Below are 15,797 nucleotides of genomic sequence, written 5' to 3'. Positions count from 1 at the left end.
TCGATTAAGGTTAACTGAATATTGATAATAAAATGAAATGAAAAGGAATTTAATTAAGCCCAATGGATTTTCATTTTTATATGAAACAGAGTCCTATACAGCGCTAGCAGAGCATGCATGCTATAAGCATGCGACATTCTAATATTTTGAATCTCTAGGAAAAACAAGAATTATTTTGTATGCTATATTAAAGCAACATTTAGCAATATTAAAGCGACATTCTGGTATTTAGGATCTAGGAAAACACGGGATTATTTTAAATTTTCATTTTGTTCTGTTCTTGCTTTTAGTAACACGCTTAGTAAAGACTGGGCCAACAAGCTCATTTATCCGAAAAAACAATTCCTATGCACTTTCATGCACATATACAATACAAAATATATCACCCCATATCTTGCCAAAATCCTTCCGCTATTTTGTGCATTCATAAGGATCACTATATCCTGTAAACTCGTAGTTTTTTTACGATGCTTGCGTACAGTATTAACTAACTAAAAATTTTTACCACAACCTATGGGCCGGCGTGTATACACTTACAGTGGGAAAGATTTACTGTCCGAACTGGAATGTTTCCAACACATATAGCATATATAAGTATATCGATTTGCTGCGATTAACTTTTAAGAAGATGAAACGGAAGGGCTTCGCTTCGATTTTCAATGGCATAGTAAGTTATTTATCATGTATAGGCCAGCAATTTTACACAAATCGTTTTTAACATTTCAATATTTATAGGTGTTCTATAATTTGATCGTGCTAATAAAAGCGATATGCATGGACACTAGTGATTTTTGTAGTTTACTTTACAGCGCTTCGGTTTCAGATTGGCTTAACAAAGACAAATAGACAATTTGTCCGGATCAATACATCTTCATTGCTTTGTGTGATGGATTAGCGAACTTGCTAAACGCGCCACAGGTAATTGAACAACGGCAATGTGTCATGAACGGGTGAATTTTTACACCATCCAAGGAAATTGCCTAATGACAAATCTGTCTTAGCGAATCATCATTGTTCATGCGCGCCCGCCTAAAAAAAAGGCACCTTATAGACTCGAAAGAAACAATCGAAATTCAAATATGAATTATCGTCGACTGGTAACAAAATGGCGCACCGGGAAAGGACAGTGTTGATGTTCTTCTCACAAACCCACATAAAGGAAATGAGAACAATGGTGGCACTCAAAGTGCATGCGAATTTCTCGCTTTTTGGCGTTAGTTTTAGGACTAAAACAAATAATATACTCTCGAGAAACGATTCTCATACATATTCAAATCAACAAAAAGCAAGCAAACACTGAATCTTTCCTTTGAAAGCCTTGTCTGTGCGGACTGTATCTGCTGACTAATGCTAGTCATTCGGTTTACTCCTGTCGAATTATTTTACGTATCGCGTGTGTTAATGACTTTTTCTCACACTTAGATGCTTATGGTTTTACATTTTTCATAACAAACATTATGTAAGACAAATATAACAAGCTAGCGACGTTGTTATGCCAAAATTTATGCGAGAAATCGCCCTTAGCTCTCGTGAAAGGTTTCGAAAACAACTTCGTGTTGGGAGCGGCCCTCCTTCGTGTGCCTACCTTCGTTGTTTTCCTCGTCTTTTCCAGCCTTCCCTCGTTTCTTCTTCATCCAAGCGTAAACCGGCTGGGGGTTCGCCATGACCGTGGCTTCTTCGTTCCCTCTGTTCTCCGAACTCGCCGTTCCATAACTCGCTTGCGCCGTCGCGTCAACGGCGTTCGAAAACGACCACAGGTTCGGGACGCCGTAACCATTGGAGGGCAAAACTGGAATTATCGGCTGAATTGAGCTACATGCGTTCCTTGTTAAAGCAGTGTCGACACGCTGTGACAAATGCACCGGCTCGACATTGGAATGAAAATATGAATTAGTGAAAAAGTTAACGTTGCTCATCGTTGGCGTTTTATGATTTATTTCGACCACGACACATGAAACCCAAACTGTCAGTGGAAACTGTGCGCTAATTGCGACCACGGGCCACGTGACTGTTTTGCACCAATCGGCGAAGGGAATTCCTGCGTCTCCGGCAAGATCGGAAGATTTATGGCCCTATTTTGTTGTCCGCCATTTGAGGTAATCTACATTGACAGATCTATTTTCCAGCTTATAGATTTATCGTTGTTGTCTGAGACAAACATAATTCTCGACAAGACCGCATCTTAGAAACGCTGGATTTACAAACCGACCCAGACGATCAATATTTAAACCATTGAAACTCTTGTTCTCTTTTCATTCACGAAGAAACTTCGAAATTAAAAGCGCATAATGAATGTACATTTCTCTGTAAATAGTACACATTGCGGGAAGGAACTGAAATCATTCTGTTAGGATTAGATTCTCTGTTTTATTTAATACGAACCTAGATGTATTAAGAAGCTTGTCTTTGCGCGGGTCAATAAGTGTGGAAAACGTGTAAAAACTGTTAGCGTCAACGCGACTTGTGGCGCCAAGGACGACTTAAAATGCTCGGCCACACCTTTTGTACGTATCATAAACATCGTGTGCGCGTAACAATAGATTTATTGGTCGGTGTTAGTTTATACATGTTTTCATAGTTTCAGTCAGGTTTAGAGCAGCGCATTTGTAAACTTTGAAACAGTGTCCACCCAGAGACCAATCAATTACGTCATCTCCGATTGCTTTACAAGAGAAAAACAAATATTCTCTTTATGCCTCTATGCTTCATGCGCTGATGCTAGTTTATGGCGTGAATTTCGTCGGTTATTTAGTCCAGAATATTCGAACCGAAATGTCAGCATCGGTCTAAATTTGGTAAAATTATGTGAAATTTGTTTTCGGTCGTGTGTTGCGTGGCCGTGGCACAGACTGCAAGTCTGAAATCAATAATGTACAAAAATGAATTTCGTTTCGCAGCGGAGAGGCATAAATCAAATTTGACAGTGGAATGCAGCAAGTGCAAGGTTCTGTGGCACCGAAGAGCGTGTATTTTAGTTGCGAAAAAGAGGGTAATATCTCATTTGTGACAGTTGTGTCAGGAACTGCGCGGTATGTCACCGAAGCCGTGATTTATGATGCTTGTTTTGCCCACGATTGCATGAGAAATGCGTTCCAGATTTTGGAAGGAAAACCTGAATTAGCTCTTGCTGACACGTATCCCAACATCTGTAGTGTTTTTAAATGATTTACTGGTAGTCGTTCGATTGACCTGTAAAATAAAACCAGCGCAATCGGCAGTAGGAAACTTAGTGCGCAAAACACTGTATAGCAGGAACAACGATTCAAACCTTTCTATATCAGTGTTCGTTACACCTACACACTGCCTTGCGAAATGCATGTTGTGGAGTAAAAGTTTTTCATGAAGGATGGATTAAGTCATTTAAGAGGTATATTTGCCGGGTAATAGAGTTTTTAGGCACTGTTTTACGCTGGAAATGATGGGCCCCATGACGGATGTCCCCTCTACCGATTCGTATATTATACAACTGTGGTGATTTTGAGACAAGTCATTGGTCAAGATACCGATTAGAGTTAAAGAACCCACAAAATTGTGATACAATGCAACTCTGTTTGCTATTGAAGCATTAGTGATGTTTTCTCTGCGATCTCACAATTGATAGTACGATGATGTTTTATTTCCTAATGTGTACATATGCTTGTTTCAATTCAGACTCGACGGAAGTTATGCAAAATTTCATGGGGGCACTTTAGCCGTTGCGCAAAAAAATATTGCGTTGCTTGTAGTTTTCGAGCAGTTATATTGGAGTTGCAACTCGGTTACGTCTTCCACTTGTTTCTTTAGATTTGTGCTCTTAAACTAATTAGTTAAAAATTCAAAAGGGGCGTTTAAAGTAACCGCTATTGATTCGCTAGTCAGTTATCACGTTTATAGGTCAACGGTTCGCTTATGACTCTCAAGTGTAGCACAGAATTTTATTCTATATATGTAATGTAATGAATGGCTTGGCGAGGAATGAGAAAAATCCGAAATAGAGATGAAAACCGAGCCAAATAAAGGCAACTTCTTCGTTTCTGTTTCGTAAAGGAACCACCAATCTATACAAATTTCAAATTTGTTGACTAGTTGTGCTTGGATGCAGCTTCCGAAATACTTCAGGAATTTCTTGGCAAGACTATGTTTGATGTTGTCTAAAACTCATTATTGACAATAAAATCATTGCGTACAAATCACCAATATTTAGGATTAGCAAAACCAGATACAATACAATGCTGTCATAAGTATATTGTTCAGTTCCGTTCCAAATCGCGGTGACAAGCAAAAATTGCGCGAGACGTTTGGAACCATGACTATGTGCTATTTTTAAGTCTGGAATAATCGTGAAAGAGCGAGGAAAAAATTGTCACGTCCTTTTCGTTTTCACACAGGTTTGTCGCCAAGCCGTGAGCGAACGAGTAGCAGAGGAAAATGCGCATAATCAAGGCGGTTTTCTGGTTCCATGCATACATGTAGACACGAAGGCTGGCGCGAATGCTTGAGTGAGCGCTATCGAAGTATCGAAGTAGGTGATGTTTCTCTAAGACTGGCTGACTGGCTAAGTGTTAAGAGGGTGCGAAATGTGGTGTTTGGCGTAGGATCTCTGACTCTGCTATTCCCAACACCACACCGACGCAGTTGTATAACATCAATTGATAATCTTTACGTAATTAATATATACAAGTATACAACTTGTACATATCAGTCATTATTAGCGTACAACGCATGAAAAGGCGTATTCAATTTCATTTGCCCGTTCTTACATATAGACTATAGTGTCAATTTTTATCCAGCCGTATAAGTCAACAAAGTGAAGCAAGTGTTGTTATTGAATGACAAAACTTCGAACACGTAAAACTTAATTTCAACGAACAGTCAAGATTGCCTAATCTAGCTACCCAGCCATGCAAGTTTAGGTGAGGTAATCAGCATATTATTTTTTTCAATCCGGGATTTGCTTTGTTTTATGATTTATATGCTATAAAAGATAGTCATGATTCAGATTCGTGGCCAGCCATATGTTTTCCACTTTTCTGAAGCTCATTCATTTAACCCTCTTCATCGGTTCAGACTGAATTGAGCTTAAGTCGGGCAAAAAGCATACTTATGCCTTATATTGTGATATTATACCCACACTGCAGGATTGACAAATGGCACTTAACTTAATTGTGACGATTTTGTACCCATGTAGTGCATAAAAAAGTTAAACTGATTATAGAGCATATATACTGCCCATTCATGTTGCAAGACATATAACAGGTACACAACAAGATGTATAACAGTGACCATGCATGCCCCAATCAGGGCAAAGGAAAACATGGACTTTCAATATTAAGTCAGCACGAACCATGTCTAGTGTTATAAAACGAGCATTTTTACCTTTGCGTACCAGTATATTTTTCGTGATCAAGATGGATCCAAAACATTGTCATAACGACACAGTTGCTCTGAAAAAGTGATAATTTTTCAAAAAGTAGTACGTCAGGGGGTAGATAGGGTCGAAGCTATACTTGCCTTATATAATTATTATATAAGCTATACTTGTTTTATATATTTATTTTTGCATCTTTTTAATAATAGATACCGTTCTGATTTTAATAATAAATGGGAGCTTTAGCAGCGATGGCGTAGGCAAGCACCGAGCTTGTCGCGAAAATGTCGTATATTGTACTCGTACTCACTGCTAAAGCTCCCAAATAGTATGTTTCTGCCTTCGTTTTAAAACACCACTAACATTTAATTTATGTTCATTAAAAAGAAGAAAGCGCAAAACTATATCCAAGTTATGTACCCATAATTCTTCCAACGGTTCGTAATTTGGTTTCCCAAATAAAATAATAATATAAACCAACATTAATCATCAATTACTGCAATTCCAAAATTTTTATATTTTTAAGCCTAAAATAATTTTACCAAAGCAGTATAGCCTGGCATATATTTCTCTTTTCAATTCCCATTTCTATAATACAGAGCTGACACATGTTCTTAACGTAGCCCACAATATTTTACGCTAAATCATAAAAAACGGCAACATGATAGGAGTTGTATGATCAATGGGTCCCTAATCTTCTTTGCCCAGAGATCCTATTTCTTATTAACTTATACTGTTAATGTATACATAATGTAACGTGTTGCTGGTCTTTAAACCGGCCATGTTACAAAATAACTGAAATTATACATAGATCACTACATTAATTGAAAGTGTTACGCGAAAGAGAAGTATACAGTAAATATAATATTTTTAAAGCATTAAAGCATTCACTGATATACTAGTTTTTCACAGCTGAAATCAACTTTGCATGGGTATTTCTGTCATATCAGTATAATCGTGTTAGGCTTTTATCGCAGATCACAACTGGCTTTTACAATATTGTTCAGGTATAACAGATTTTCACACTGTGTTGCATGATTGATAATCACCTACTATTTAATTTGTATAATTCGCTATAGCTATTTTGATTTCCGAGAATTATGATGTAAACTCGTTTTCAGTTATTTTTATCCATCTTCAACATCGGTTGCATGCAAGCCAGCCAATATAAGCCATTCAATACGTTTGAGATGAGGGGGTTTTTTGTTTACATGCTTATCAGCGAACGTATTGTTCGAGGCTGAATACGAACCACGTCCATGCACCTACCTCGTTCGAAATTTCAACAGGGCGGCCAACAAAAACCTAGGTAAGGAGATTCAATAAATAATGCAAAAACGACACTTATTGCAAATTCTGTTACAACTGCACTAAACTTCTAATTAATTCAGTTTATTACTATTTCAAAACGTCTTTCAGGCCTTGGGACTGCTGCTTCTAGCGTATGTAACAAAATTATAGCTGTACTGTATTTACATGAATTTCAACAATTATTAAACCTGCTCGTCTCAAACGTTTGCGCAACCTTTTTTCTGCCAAAGCGAGCTCGTCGTTTATTTGGAATAATCGGCTTCTTCTCCTTTTTCCATTTCATACGGCGATTTTGGAACCAAATTTTAATCTGTCTTTCGGACAACATAAGGGAATTTGCCAGCTCTGCCCTCCTTTCTTTTGTCAGGTAACGAGTGTAATGGAACTCTTTCTCCAACTCTAGGGTCTGTTGACGATCGTAGATCTCACGTGTTCGTTTCTTGTATGGCTGGTTAACGCTCCAAGGAATGATCTCTCCTGAAACGAAAACAGTACGCAGACTTTAAATGACGATAAATAGAGAAATCTTATCGCCGTGCAGGGACTGGTTGCATGGGTAATGATTGTTTTGGAGTTGACTGTAGGACGAAAGTTAACCAATCAAAATTGAGGCCAGATTCTCGAAACGTTTAGACGCGGGACGTTTAGATAAATGTATAGTACAATATTATACAACCGGACCCATGCAGATGTTTTACCCTATTTCAAATTTTATATTTGGCTATTATGTTTCTGTAAGCTTCTCTGTAAACTTGTCTTTCGAAACATGCCAATGATTCAAATCAGCGTTCCGTGGCTCGTCAAATTTCGGGTATTTTCCCCTGCACTGAGTACATATACGATCGCAATTGTTGCGAGAATATCATCACAACGAAATATGACAGATCACTGTACTTCATGTTATCTTAGGCTGCCATATTTGTATAAGGAACAATTTTGTGAAGTCGAAAGGTCCGTTTTCGTAACTATAAAGTTCGCATCTCAATAAAAAATGAAAAATTCAATTCAATCCAATTCGATTCAAAAGTCTTTATTAGAATACTCAAAACAAACCATCATCTCTTGAAGATGCATATATTTTTTAGTGCTTGACTGGCTGGGAAACAAAAATAACAATCAAAGTTTTCAGCTGCTTGTCTGCGGAAGACAGTCACTGCACATACGTAAATACGATAAGTGTTTATTGTTCCTTCGCACAGAACTACCTTTGCTCAATTTTATCCACTTCTTCAAACTTTCGTTGAAAGAAGTATTGAATTGACTCTTATAGCCGGAACAAGGTTACCTAGTTTTCTAATTACGTGCGAATTCTACAGAGAATGGTGAGAATTTTGCTTTTAAAATGCGCTCTTCCTCCGTGATAATACGAGTTTCTCTCTTTAAACAGATAATCCTGCGAGGTGCGCCTATACATATTGTCTGCATATACATATTGCATGGTGGCAGCAATGTCTTCATTTACTTCGACTATACGCGTTATTGCAAGATTGCATGCAAGTCTCGCCGCTGTATATTTCTCGAGAGATTACATACAGCATCCATGCATCTACTTAAAAATACAAGAACTTCGATACCGATCTAGTGAAAGCTCTTCGTCTAGGCACACGTTATCTAAAGACATCTTTAGCTGAATTTCTTGTGATATTGCCATGTCGGTTGCAAGCGCTTTCTCAAGACTTCTTTCACGCTGAGCGATCCCGCAAGGCTCTGAATAACATGTTCGTTTTACCTACGCATTTTTATAAACGGTTTTTCTAAGTAATTTCTCCATCCCTCTAGAATAGCTAAATAAATCAGTTTTGCTTTCCCCAATTGGCTTTGTGGGTTTAATATACGATATATACAGTGCCCGCTGTAGTAGAGCTTGCATTTATGGCTGAAATCATAAGGCATTACATACAAACCGTTCCAAGACCTTTTCATTATAAAGAACTTTCCTCTAATGCTATCTCGAAACATTGAATGTAACCTTATATGCACTTTTAGAGAAATCATTTATCAAGAATTGTTTTTCTTTGTCTAAACCGAACGTTCATACACAGACGTCCAACGACGTGGAAAATTTTCAATGTTGCATTAGCGTGGCACAGCGTTGCTACAGAGCACCACGCGTTCACAAATAACTTGAATGGTTGTTGAAGATTAAGAAACATGCCTTCAAAGTACAATTTGATGATTTTAATTGTACAGACCAGATATTAAGGTCCGAGCGGGGAACGGTAGTTTCTACATTAACGCCCTGACAGGAAATCATAAATCAAAGGGCGCCAGAAATAGTTCAGGATGCAAAGATAGTGCGCTTGCTTCATCAGACAATATATTTAAAAAAATTTCACTCTCGCGACATGGAATCTAAGAAAAAGTTTAATCCAATGAAAATATTCTACGCGCGATTATACCAAGGAATTCCAGGCAAACGCGTACAGGCAGTTACCTCATTAACATACCCTGCGATAGATAGAACGTCAACGCTCCGTGCAAGTCTGAATTCTTCCTGACTTGCACAACGCCACCTAATATTATTGAAATGAAGCTGTAAAGTATTACAGTGCCGCTGTTTTCAAATATTACGTTTTAGTCGATGGATATCGTTTAAAATAGTGTCAGGAGACAAGCACATCTCCCACTTATCGCAAAGGAAGGTGTCGCTACTTATCCATAAACCCTCATATTCTAATTGTAGTTTGAGTATTTCCTTGTCCCTTTTCTCTACAAAAGAAAAGTGCTCTTCGACCTGAAGAATCGAGTCATTTTGAAGTTGGTTAGCTTTGTAAATCAAGTCTTTTCCTCATTTCGGAAACTTTCAGTCGAGAATAAATACCTGTTCTAGGCTTCTGAAAACGACACGAATTTCTTGTGATATTTTCTCCGTAATCGGTTGGTGTTGGGGATGTCTCCCTCGGCACCTCGCTTCCCGTAGCGTTCGCGCTTTCACAGACTCCCAAAAATGGGTTCTCTTTTGTCCACGCTGTCCGATGAAACTCCAATTCGGTTATCAGATTGACCAGCGAAGTCAACGAGTTAGATGTCGTTGCACTCGCGCTGTTTTCGTACTGTTCCCGGATCGCGGGAATGAAGGGATAACTTGTTTCGTGGTAAACAGGCACATATTTGCCGACCAAATGTGCTTTCATCTTTATAAGTTTTGTTCCTGGTCTGCGAGCAGCTACGTTTATATAGTATGTGTATACCGTTTCTAATCATATGCCACACATTTCGATGCGATAAGCAATGCGATGGATATGATTGGCTCACGGAGGCCCACACACTTTAACACCTTTTATTAGAAAGTTTGCCGCGGTTTTTCCTCCAAAAAGCCTGATTAATGTTTTGTGATGAAACGCTAAAATAAATCCCTGAAACAAGTGGGGTTTTGCTAAGTGATTTTCGTACATTATTAAGTGAATATGTGAGCTCATGCAATATATTTCAACGGCTTGTTAAACGGGCCCCCTGTGGTTAGGGCGACTTAGCCTTGTTAACCTTGTCATGTGATATATAATGCCATTTCAGTTCACTTGTTTTGCTTCCTGTCTATTTCTCGTATCGAGGCTAATATCGCTCCCGTTCGATCACCAAAAGCAACAAACTAAACAAACATATGTGAAAATATGCTAATCTTGGCGAACCCTTAACTTTCGGTATGAACATTTGTAATATAATGAGGATGAGCTTAATTACGTTGATGATTATAGCTGTCTCCAACAAATATCTTGATCATAACATCGATTTTTCGGTTTAAAAAGTTGACGTTTCCCTTTGAAAAGTTTATTTTTTTGTAGCCTTGTATCGTGAGAGTATTAGATGTACAAACATGGAATACAAGAACCTTTACTGTTCTACAGTTTTGATTGGTCTATTCTATAGAAATGTTCAGCTTATATTCTTCAACACCAGACGAATGCCCTCAAGTCATTCTTATATACTGTTAGTATTGTACTGAGCACCTATATACTTAACCAAGGAGACTACTCACTAGAATTATGGTGGATTATTGCAATATTGATGCAATTTCGACAGAGATGATACTAAGGAAAACATTTTTGGCATTTTTGAGAATCATCGTTGGTAATTCAATGAGCCTTTGGCCTCGTTTCCGTGTTTGCTTTTTTTAGTTGGCCAAGTGCGGGTTAAGGTCATGTTTTTCATTTTTTCCCAAACTTGTTTGTTGTTGAAGTAATTTTGATGATAAGTTTAAATACCTATATAGTAATAATTGTACCTGCATGTTACACAATAAGACTTTTGGTTATCATTACTAAGGTGTGGAGTGAATAATAGGTAGTTAATAAAGTCTGTTGTGCGTGTCATGTCAAAAATTTTGCAAATAAAAAATGTATAGTCCTCATTCCGTGCGGTGAACGGTTGAACAACCACCTAAAATAGACATAACTGAAATTCCCGATGACGAAGGCAACGATAGAAACATCGAGATGTTTTTCTAGTTATTCTAAGCCCCATTTACACCGCGCACAATTTTTAGTACGGTACCGGAAAAATGGTACAGATGAAATTTAACAGCCAAATAGTTAATCAAATTTCATCTGTACCAAATTTATCGGCTTACACTATGTTCAATTTCAGTTTTGGTACGGATAAAATTGAGAATGATAAAATTTGGACTACGTATACCAATAAATGGTCCAAATTTCATCCGTATACCAAACTTAAAATTTTTAGTCATTTGTTGTACTACATTTTAATGAAACTCCCTGGAGGTCGCTATCATGTTGAGAGCTCTCTATAGCTGTTAAAAAAACAAGTAAATATTCATTCTGGACGATTTAGGAAATCATAACCTTGGAGTCCATAACCTTGGACTTATTTTTTAATTTCACACTAACGCTAAAGGTGCTCGTTTATCGATCCCAACTGATTTATTATATCTCTAATGCATGCTGGAGGTAACGAATTCTTTCACCCGGCTTTGATTAGATTAAGTGGAAATCTTCCATTCACAAATTCATGCGTCTGTCAATGTTTTTTATGACTAAATTGCACTTTTAAGGATTTCTTGCACACTTGTGACGCAGTTATTTCCAGAAGGCAACATGAAAATATGTCCTCGACCCTCAGGCTATTTTCAGCGTACGCATGCAAAAGATAAACTAGAGGAACACTGAGATTATCCCATTTCAGCTAATTGGCTTTGAATTTGTTTGGCTCGTTCATTGTAAGTGCTTTCATGGCTATAAATTGCCCTCTTCGAGTACTATGATTTCTTGCATATGCACCGATGACGCGAAGGTTTATATACAAGAAATTGAATTGGCCCTATAAGGTAATCCCAGAAATTAAAAGCAGAGAAAAAATGCTGTCTCGATTGCCTCCTCCACGGCTATAATTGGCTTATAACTTAGCTAGTTCAAATATGGAATGCTCTATTGCTCCCCGCGTGAATTTTCTCTGTGTATAAGATAATCACATTTGAACTTCTTTCAAATTTATATTACGTGTAAGCTGTGCTATCCATGCAGCTAGTATTTTCTTATTAACTATATAACTATTAAATAACGTAAGCCCATTCTTTTCAAAATAAGGCGAGTTATCCAATGGTATATGCCGAAAATAATTCTTCCGTTCACCATAATAGGCCTACTACCCATTCGTGGACGGCTTAATTTTGTGAAAGTATTTGTGATCTGAGAAGTGGAACGATTAAAATTCATCTGTGATGGCAATGAATTTAAAAAATGTAAAAGGTACTAAGCAAGCATAATATAATCTGAATGTTTGAACGGAATCCCATTGAAAATAAATTTTTCGCCCTGTGTACGCGGTAGCTGCATGACAGTGATAAACGATACTTGAAAAAGGACAGCTTGAAGTGGATGCGACAGCGTTCCTATAGTATTGCATAGTGTTATTGAAAGAAATTAAAGGTCCTGTCACCCTATTGGAGTTATCAGATATGGAAAATATCACTTATATGCCCTGGTATACTATGGATTGCATTCAAATTGTCGCATAACCTTACATACTTGTTAAAGCCAAAAAAAAGTAATGGATTTTCAAAAATGTTGCATTTCTAGAAAGTATAGATGACCTCTCATTCAGGAAATGTACGCGGGGTGTCCTAAAAGCGGAATTGGAACAAAGAGATTCCTACGTTGCGTTTGTTTTGTTTATTTGGTTTTGCCTTATACTATAAGTCTGTAGAAATGTGTGAATCCTAGAGATGTCAAATTGTTCAACTGTTTTGAATAGTAGCTAATCACATTATACAGTGAATGGTATAATTTCAGCGAATACATATATAGTCATTTATGCAGGTTTTTGGGACACCCAGTGGAGGCACTCGTAGCTAAAAAGAATTGCGGCTGTGCTCAATAGCCTCCTTTGATATTTGTAAACCTGGATTGCGCATTCCAGTTGTTAAGAAGTCAAAGTTTGGCACACGTCGCCATCTTAATTGTCAAGATTCCATTTGAAGATTAATCTGAAGGTGTCATTGATGTAAATCATGAAACTATAAAAAAATATGACTAGCTCTGGCTTGGCGGTATGCATCATCCAGATTTTTTCATATCGATAGAGTGCTCGCTCTGCTTTGGTTCAGAGCTAATGCTATATGTTAGCACGCGAACGCGATCGCCATTGGCATTGCTTTCAATCAAGCATCGGGGCAGGAATGCAAATATGTCCTGCATGAATACTCTTCAAATGTGGGATATTGATACGTTCACTGATTGAGCGTTACGCTTGCCATGCATGCTGTTTTAGAACGATATGTGCCATATCAAGTTGTGTATCTAGCAGCGCGTGTGTCGAAATATAGTTTGACAAACAATCCAAAAATGTAAATCAGTCCAGAGTAATAACGCTTGTATTCTAAAAGCTCACTCACACAGTCACACTCAAACTCATTGAGTGGGAGATCTTAAACTCATAACTTCCTATACCAATATTTCCAGTCGAATAGGGGCTTGATTTTCAGTGTTTTACCCTAAATCGTTCCAAACTTTCTCATTGACCAGGCATTAACAAAATTTATATGTCACACTCAATGGCGTGAATGTGAGTGAGCTTTTCGAATGCAGGCGTATAAAGATTCGGTGAGCCGAAAGCTTAGCAGCTCTTAAGGGTTTTAAATGGTAATGTTGTTTCATTTGGATAGATATGTCTGCTGCAAATATATCCCATAAGCCTATTTAACACGATTCTTTTGATAATTTTAACCGCTGACCTTGGCCTTATTCCTAATTGTCATCGCGCCGCATATGTATCATTTCATGTGTTCCATGATCTATACTTCAAAAATTAGCCAGCCGAATTTTCATCAATCAATATGTACTGAAACACACAGATTTCAAATATATAATAAAAGTCTCCACTCTTTCTTCAAACTGTCTTCTGTCTAAAAGTCTTCAATACCTAATTGAGTAAATCTATGATACGTGCATGTTAAACCTTCAAACCGATTTATATTTTAACAATACTTCGATAAGATATAGTTATTCGTGCATGAATAACCTTGGGCCTCCATTTTTGGTCATATATTACAGTCTCGTTATCCTGGCGAAAAGAAGTGACATCAAAATGATTATGGAAAGCCTGTTAGTTTGGTGTTTTTTCGGCGCTACTTATGTATTTTCAAATTTCTCAGACACTTTGTATATAAATCTATATACACGATGTCGAAGTCACTTGGTAGTGCGCTATATGCACGCCCTTATATAGAGCGAGCCAATTGGCTTTTTTCCCTTTTCATATATATACACATAGGTTAAACCTCGGATTTTGCCTTTTAATTCTCGATTCTAGTGATTCGCGTGTGACTGTGTGATCACGGGATGGAGAGGGTGCTGTTTAGGTTCAATATGTGATGTGTTCGTCAAGCTCGAGGACAAGCCGACGTAGGATGTTCACATTATAATGAACGGAGCCTAGCTCGATCGCATCGCCAAGTACGTTCGCTACGTCGGGTCTCCATCCCTACCGATCGGCAGAGGGCATTATTAGTTCAGTATAGGCTAGGTGAATGCTCAACCTGCATGTTTGCAGCGGCTTGCAGTAGAGCTCTCAGCTATAAGGCATTTCTCGAGATCATTAACAGATAATGAGACGATAATAAACGATAAACGACGTATAAACGAAGAAACGATAAACGACGTATATTAAACTTAGCTTAAATACGACGTATAAACTTAGCCAAATTGTAATGCTTTTTAGCATCCGTCCGACTCCCACACGCAGCAACCTGGTAGAGCAGTGGTTTTACGTTTTGTCTTTAAATAATTTAACTTAAAGTGATATCTGAAATAACAGGGGAATCTACGGGAATCTAAGTAAAAAATCATCATCAAGAAATGTGTTATTACAAATATTTGATAGTCAGTGAACTCGGATAAGATCTGACCGCGAAATGCATGGATAACTGGATGTAGTTAACCTCTATTTGGTAATTTTTTTTAACAACTCGGTAAATCTCTCAATATTGGTCTTTTAAATGCTGTTGCAATTTTGACGACTTAGACTGAAGACGAGAACCTCTTTTTTAATGTTACTCGGACCTGCGATTTGTACGGCCGGCGTGCCGACATCAGTACAGTGAATACATAAATCAGTCAAATCCAGTCAGTCAAGGTTCATGGCTATAACATAGCTTTTGCGACGGAAGTCATAAGAATAACGTTAACTGGTCAGTTGCAGAAGTTTTGTATTATTTCCAAGCCCAAATACTAATATTACCCCATCAGTCCGAGAAAAATTGTTGTCTACTAGGCTTATTTAGTTAGTATGGTATGGTAGTTTTCGCGTATTGACATTCGGTAACAGATATTTCTCGAATTCCAGAAGTTTCATCCTGCATATGGTGGTACTGTCTTGACTGCAGAGTTTCCTGACGGGTTTGTAAAGCCTGTTTATAAAACTTTATATACAGTTCAGTCTAACATGCGAACCCGAATTCCGGCATCCTATATATCAGTAATTTAACAAATAGATAACATTGAAACATTGTCTGTTCAGTTATAAATACACGGTATGCCGTTCTTCATTTGAACAAAACATTGATAAGAACAAAACAAAGTGGCCACGAGTCGCCGGGACGAGTTATCTATAACTGAACAGGGCGGGCAACGTTTCAATGTTATCTATAGTTTATTTTATATAATGAAATTGAAAAAATTCCGAAATT

General features: G+C 37.7%; 1 protein-coding gene and 1 long non-coding RNA gene across 2 annotated transcripts; one reads left to right on the top strand and one right to left on the bottom strand.

Annotated features, from left to right (window-relative positions):
* The first annotated feature begins 3,178 nt into the window (after positions 1 to 3,178).
* Positions 3,179 to 7,380, top strand: LOC114544212. The gene is made up of 2 exons (XR_003690337.1): positions 3,179 to 3,367; positions 7,062 to 7,380. It is a non-coding gene; the product is annotated as an uncharacterized LOC114544212 (long non-coding RNA).
* On the bottom strand, positions 5,879 to 9,853 carry LOC114544210 (homeobox protein Hox-B5b-like). Its single transcript, XM_028562906.1, has 2 exons — positions 9,480 to 9,853; positions 5,879 to 7,135 (listed from the first exon to the last, which is right to left on the bottom strand). Exons 1-2 carry the CDS (start codon positions 9,790 to 9,792, stop codon positions 6,831 to 6,833), a joined length of 618 nt encoding a protein of 205 aa, XP_028418707.1. The 5' UTR covers positions 9,793 to 9,853; the 3' UTR covers positions 5,879 to 6,830.
* Positions 9,854 to 15,797: the final 5,944 nt, after the last annotated feature.

Source organism: Dendronephthya gigantea, unplaced genomic scaffold (assembly GCF_004324835.1).
Source record: "Dendronephthya gigantea isolate DGI-Jeju-01 unplaced genomic scaffold, DenGig_1.0 000687F, whole genome shotgun sequence".
In the NCBI taxonomy this organism is placed as follows: Eukaryota; Metazoa; Cnidaria; class Anthozoa; order Malacalcyonacea; family Nephtheidae; genus Dendronephthya; species Dendronephthya gigantea.
This window is presented reverse-complemented; position numbering and strand designations above follow the sequence as displayed.

Coding starts and splice junctions, on each gene's coding strand:
- LOC114544210 (XM_028562906.1), bottom strand. CDS start 9,792: ATGAAAGCACATTTGGTCGGCAAATATGTGCCTGTTTACCACGAAACA. Junction 7,136..9,479: donor TTTTCAGAAGCCTAGAACAG/GTATTTATTCTC, acceptor TTTTCGTTTCAG/GAGAGATCATTCCTTGGAGC.